Below are 6,684 nucleotides of genomic sequence, written 5' to 3' on the forward strand. Positions count from 1 at the left end.
GACCGGTTCCCGCTCACTGGCTGAGCGAGGTGTGGGAGCAACACCGAGGGTTGCGATCCCGTTGCTGGTCCCGGTCCGGTACGGGCGCGACACTGAGGGTTGCGATCCGTTGCCGGACACGAAAAAAAGACAAAAAGGAAAAAAAAAAAAAAAGAACAAAAATAAGAGTTTTTAAATATATTTTTTTAATTTTCTTTTTTTTTATTGACACATAATTGTATATATTTATACAATTAGCGTGATGTTTTGATACATGTACACAATGTCTAGCAATCAGGTTAGGGTAATTAACATATCTATTATTTCAGACATTTATCATTTCTTTCTAGTGAGAGCATTTAAAATCCTGCTATTTTGAAATATAGTTGACCCTCGAATAACAAGGGTTTGAACTGCACAGGTCCACTTGTATGTGGATTTTTTTCAATAAATATATTGGAAAATTTTTTGGAGATTTTATGATTTTCTTAACATTTTCTTTCCTCTGACATACTTTATTGTAAGAACACAGTATATAATGCATATAACATACAAAATATGTGTTAATTGTCTGTTTATGTTATCAGCAAGGCTTCCAGTCAACAATAGGTTATTAGTAGTAACATTTTGGAGGAGTAAAAAGTTATACTCAAGTTTTGGCTGCATAGGGGTTTGACACCCCTAACCCCCACATTGTTCAAGAGTCAATTGTATACAGTATCTTTTTGTTAACTCTAGTCACCATAGCGTGCAATGGAACACTAGGATTTATTCCTCCTATCTTACTGTAACTTTGTACTTGTTGATCAACCTCTCCCTTTTGCCTCTAACCCCCTACCCTTCCCAGCCTCTGGTAACCATTATTGAGTACATACTCTGTACATCTATGAGGCAAACTTTTTTAGATTCCACATATGAGTGAGATCATACAGTATTTGTCTTTCTGTGCCTGGCTTATCTATCTCACTTTACATAATGTCCTCCAGGCTCATCCATGTTGCTGCAAATGACAGGATTTCATTATTTTTTATGTCTGAATAGTAATGCATCATGTATATATACCACATTTTTTTTATCCATTTTTCTGTTGATGGACACTTAGGTTATTTCCATATCTTGGCTATTGTGAATAGTGCTGCAATAAATATGGGTGTGCAAATATCTCTTCAACCTACTGATTTAATTTCCTTTGGATATATACCCAATAATGGGATTGCTGGATCATATGGGTAGTTATACTTTTAATTTTTTGAGGAACCTCCATACTGTTCTTTATAGTGCTGTACTAATTTACATTCTCACCAAAACTGAGAGTTCAGCTTTCTTCACATCCTTGCCAGCACTTCTTATTTTTTGTCTTTAATGATAGCCATTCTAACTGGGGTGAAATGATATCTTGTTGTGGTTTTGATTTGCATTTGCCTGATGATTGGTGATGTTGAGCATATTTTCATATACTATTGGTCATTAGTATGTCTTCTTTTGAGAAATGTTTATTCATACCTTTTCCCCATTTTTTAATTGGATTTTTCTTTTTTTTTTTCTTTTTGGCTGTTGAATTGAGTTCTTTGTGTATTCTGGATATTTACCCCTTGTCAGTTGCATAGTTTACAAATATTTTTTTACCATTCTGTAGGTTGTCTCTTCACTCTGTTAATTGTTTCCTTTGCTGTGCAGAAGCTTTTTAGTTTGATATAATCCCATTTTCCTATTTTTGCTTTTGTTGCCTGTGCTTTCGAGGTCTTATCCAAAAAATCCTTGCACATACCAATGTCATGAAGCATTTCCCCTGTGTTCTCTTCTGGTAGTTTCATAGTTTCAGGTCTTACATTTAGGTCTTTAATTCGTTTTAAGTTGACTTTTATAAGTAGTTAGAGATAGGAGTCATTTCATTCTTCTACATGTGGGTATCCAGTTTTCCTGGCATCATTTATTGAAGAGGCTGTCCTTTTCCCACTGTGTGTTCTTGGTGCCTTTGTCAAAGATCAGTTGGCTGTAAATACATGGATTTACTTCTGGGTTCTTTATTCTGTTCCATTGACATATGTGTCTATTTTTATGCCAGTACCATGCTGTTTTGATTACTATAGTTTTGTAATATATTTTGAAATCAGGTATTGTGATGCTTTTAGCATTATTCTGGTTTTTTCATAATTGCTTTGTCTATTTGGGGTCTTTTATGGTCTTATATGGGGAATTTTAGGATTGGTTTTTCTATTTCTGTGAAAAATGTCATTGGAAATTTGACATGGATTGCATTGAACCTGTAGATTGCTTTGGGAAGTATGGATATTTTGACAATATTAATTCTTCCATGAACATAGGATTATCTTTCCATTTATTTGTTTCCATTTATTTGTTTCCTCTTCAGTTTCTTTCTTCAGTGTTTTGTGGTTTTCATTGTACCATCCATGAACATAGGATTATCTTTCCATTTATTTGTTTCCTCTTCAGTTTCTTTCTTCAGTGTTTTGTGGTTTTCATTGTACCTGTACCGTGGATCTTTCTCCTTGGTAAAATTTATGCCTAGGTTTTTTTTTTTTTTTTGGTAGATATTGTAAATGGAATTGCTTTCTTGATTTCTTTTTCACATAGTTTCTTGTTGACCTCTAAATATGCTAATTTTGTATATTGACTTTTGCATACTGCAACTTTACTGAATTTATCAGTTCTGACAGTTTTTTGGTGGAGTCTTTAGATTTTTCTGTAAGTAATAGCATGTCATTTGCACACAGGGACAATTTGACTTCTTCCTATCCAGTTTGAATGACCTTTATTTCTTTCTCTTTCCTAATTGCTCTGGCTAGGATTTCCAGTACTATGTTGAATAAAAGTGGTGAAAGTGGGCATCCTTGTCTTGTTCCATATTTTAGAGGAGGAAAAGCTTTCAACTTTTTGTTCACTATTATGTTTTGGCTAACACATTTCAAAATATGAAATGAAATCCTATCTTTTCTCAGAACAAAAATTTGTTTATTTTTTCTCATGTGGAAACAAAACTGATGGCATTTCACACATAATTATGCTAATAACCCACAGAAAGATGTTTTTAATGTTAACAAGTTCTATCAATACTTACATTGTATTAGAAAGAATTTTTCCTCTCCTCAAGAATATAGAAAAATTTGTAACATTAGGTAAGAGTTTCATCATACTATCGTTACTGTACTTTGGGGTTTCTGAAATATCAGACTATTGAAGTCCTAATTGAGGAATTAGGACTGCTTTAATGGGAGCACCACAGGTATGATTATTTCTTGACGTAAAGTCTTCCTTTAGCCTGCTTCAGTTTGATTTCTCTTTTTTATTGGAATGAGTACTAAACCTGGAGATGCTCAAAAAGATGTGAATTACAAGCAACCTTAATAGGAATCTTGTAACTGAAACATGTTTTATAGCAACTTGAAACTTTTTTAAAGGTTATAAGCAGGAAAGCTGGGAGTCGGGGGAGGTATGGATTATAAAATGCCTACTATAGTCTAGGCCCCATGTTAGTGTTCTAAAGATAAGTACATTCTTCAGGGACTCCCATTTAGAGAAAAGGAAAAAATATAACAATGACATCCAGATTTCTGGTTTGAGTAAATAAGTGGTTTATAGTGCTCGTAACCTAGAAGAAGAAAAATGAGAGCAGGGGGTGCCTGGGACAGTGCTGGTGATGTTGAGCTTGCTGTCTGTGGGACATCCAGGAGGAAGTTGAACCAATAGATTCAAAATATAGGAAAGAGATTTCAGAATACAGGAGAGAGATCAGGGCAGAGGAGCCAGAAACCAAATTATTGTGGATCAAAGTATGGCTGGTAGAAGAAGAGACAGTAGTATGAATAGACTGCTGTTGGTCATCTACTGCAAAATGAGACTACTAGAAATATTTAAGTCTGAGGAAAGGAGATAGAACAGTAGTTAGAGACGTATGGGAAAGGTTTTTGCTTTTTGTGGTTTTGGTAGGGAGGGGTTTGTCTGGTTTTAAAGATGAGAGAGAGAGTGCAAGAGAAAGAGGGTAAAAAAAAAAAGTAGGAGTATAAGAGAGTGATGAATTTGAATGTGGTCCATGCAGAAATAAAAAGGTGTGGGATCCAGTGAAGAGACAGAGGGGTTATTCCTCATCAGGAGGAAAATGGGTGTCCTGCATTCTGAAACTGACTGAAAGGATGAAGGAAAGGTCTCATACAAATAATCGGTTGGTTTTGGAGGCAGGAAGTGACAGAATTCCAGCCTGGTGGCTTCTGTTGATGATAGAGGGATATCTTCTTGGGTTACAAGCAACTTGAGGGCTCTTGAATGAATAAATGAGGAAAGTACTGATGAAAGTATGCCAGATATGAATAGTGGTTTTGGGGGGTTTGCCAAATTATTGATGATTATTTTCTTTATTTTTTCCCTAATTTACCACAATGAGAATGTCTATTTTTCTAATCAGGAGGAAAAAAAAAATGTTTATGTAATTAATGCAATTTTAGTAAAGTTGACATGGAAAGTGGAAGATGCCCAGAGATAAGTGAACATGGTTTTGACTGGCCAACCATGAGGAGCTAGCAGAAGTTCTGGTTATGAAACAATTTGTTTAACTTGCTAGTTACTTCAGAAATAACTTGGAGTTAGAACATCTGTTTTTGAGTTCTGGGCATAGGCTAGTTGGATCATCCTGAGCAAATACTATTCTTTCCAGTTTACTCTTCTTACCTGTAAAATAAGAGAACTTGCCTTAGAAGGCATTTTTGATGATTAAATGAGAATTATATGCAAGTTTCTTTAATTAATATAGTTATTTCACTACCCTATCTTTTACAAATACCATTAGTTTCACTGAATGTTTTTTTAATTCTTCTTAATTTTATGTCTGTGTAGAATTATCCTTTTAAAGAAAAATGTCAGCTATTTAAACATTTTACTGTTTTCTGTTTCCTGTAGGAAACATTTTTCTCTTGGTCTAGCCAAAGAACGTTCTATATTAATTGCTGGTATCAACTGCTACCAGAACTTGTCAACAGGAAACGAACTTTAGAAAAACATTTTTTTTCTTCAGTTTTGGTTTCAACCTATCTTAAAGCTTAAGCTTTAACAGGATTAAATATAGTTACTTTACTACTCTTTAGAAAAATGCATGACTATAATTAAATAAAATAAAATCCAATAAAATAAGTCATGAATTATCCAATAAAATCAATATAAAGAGTTCTCTTTAACATTCCATAAAGTGAATGTACAAATGGAAAACTAGATAACTAGCAAAAATAGATACAGTCTAAACAAAGCTAGACTTCTAAACTAGAGCAAAAGTAATTTATATTGTGAATAAATTGATTATTAATAACGTACATGATGTAATATGTGTAATAGTTATATAATATGTACGAGAGCTTAGAAAGCACTTCCACAGGTATTAGTGGAAAAACAGATATTAGTATCGTTATTTTAAAGGTCTTTCGAAAGAAAAAAAATATTTTTTAAAGATAAATTTTAAAAAAGAAAAACATTTTAAAATGTAGAAAAAAATAATCAAAAAAGGAAAAAAAGGTTTTTTGAGATTAATTCCTCTTTTGGAAATAATAAAATTTGGGGGCAAATGATAGTTGAGAGTCCAATAATAGCACCAGAGGAAATAACATGGTTCAGTTAGTTGATTGATAATATAAAATTTCTAGCAACTTATTAAAATGTCTTTGATATGTAGTTAAGATTTCTCAACCAAAGTTTTATTCCCCAAGTTGAATACAATGATAACAGAAAGCAAGAGAAGTGTGAAAACTCTGAAAGAAGAAGTTCAAAAGCTGGATGATCTTTACCAACAAAAAGTCAAGGTAAGAACTTTGCCACAGTTTGTATAGGTTAGCCAGAGCTGTGTCATGACTGATTGACTAGGCACATATTCTGACACTGAAACTGATATCTTTAAGCTATATCCTATAACTTGTGTCTTAGTTTAGTCTTCTGCTACAAAGTTTATTGTAAGGAGTTATTTTGTTCTTTAAGAGACTTTTCTTCTGTATTATCGCTGTTTGACCATAGAACACATTTACTCTTCCATTATCTCATATTTCGTACTTACATATGTGATTCAGTATCCTTGCAAGACTAAAACATGTTTTAAACATAATCATTTCTACATTCTTATAGAGATTTAATGTTATGTACTCCTGAAGCTTGAACCCCAATAAGGTCTTTTATATGTATAATTGCCCCTCAAGAGTCATTGCAAATTCACTATCCTGACCAAATTCCGAAGACAATTGATAAAAGACAAAAGATAAAATAATAAGGTTGATTCTCTACCACTCTACTTCACCTTCTGATCAGCATTTTGCTTAAGGAAGTATTCAGATGACTCTATTCATTACCACTTGCACAATTTATGTGAAAAATTTAACTATGCCAATTATTTTTACTCTGTTATACCAACAAAGTATCAGGAATTGAAAGCTTTTCTCTTGGCCTGTATTAAGACCTATACATTTTTTTTAAGCAGTGTGAAATTTTTAGAAAATGTACCACATAATATGATCTACATGTGAAATGTGAGGCATTTGTTAATCATTTTTATTTTTTCATATGCTCTCCATGAAAATGTTTGACTTGGGCCGGCCCGGTGGCGCACTGGATAGTGCGCCCGCTTGGGAAGCGCGGCAGCGCTCCCGTCCGAGGGTTTGGATCCCACGTACAGACCGGCTCCCGCTCACTGGCTGAGCGAGGCGCGGGAGCAATGCC

The 6,684-nt window shown here is 33.9% G+C and overlaps 1 protein-coding gene across 1 annotated transcript in view; it reads left to right on the forward strand.

The window, feature by feature from the left end:
* Positions 1 to 6,684, forward strand: part of NDC80 (NDC80 kinetochore complex component) — a 48,564-nt gene that overhangs the window by 31,947 nt on the left and 9,933 nt on the right. Inside the window, exon 14 of the mRNA XM_008569162.1 lies at positions 5,688 to 5,780. Within this exon, the coding sequence (XP_008567384.1) occupies positions 5,688 to 5,780 (93 nt within the window). The remainder of the gene's footprint in view (positions 1 to 5,687; positions 5,781 to 6,684) is intronic.

This window comes from Galeopterus variegatus, unplaced genomic scaffold, assembly GCF_000696425.1.
Source record: "Galeopterus variegatus unplaced genomic scaffold, G_variegatus-3.0.2 Scaffold471, whole genome shotgun sequence".
Lineage (NCBI taxonomy): Eukaryota > Metazoa > Chordata > Mammalia > Dermoptera > Cynocephalidae > Galeopterus > Galeopterus variegatus.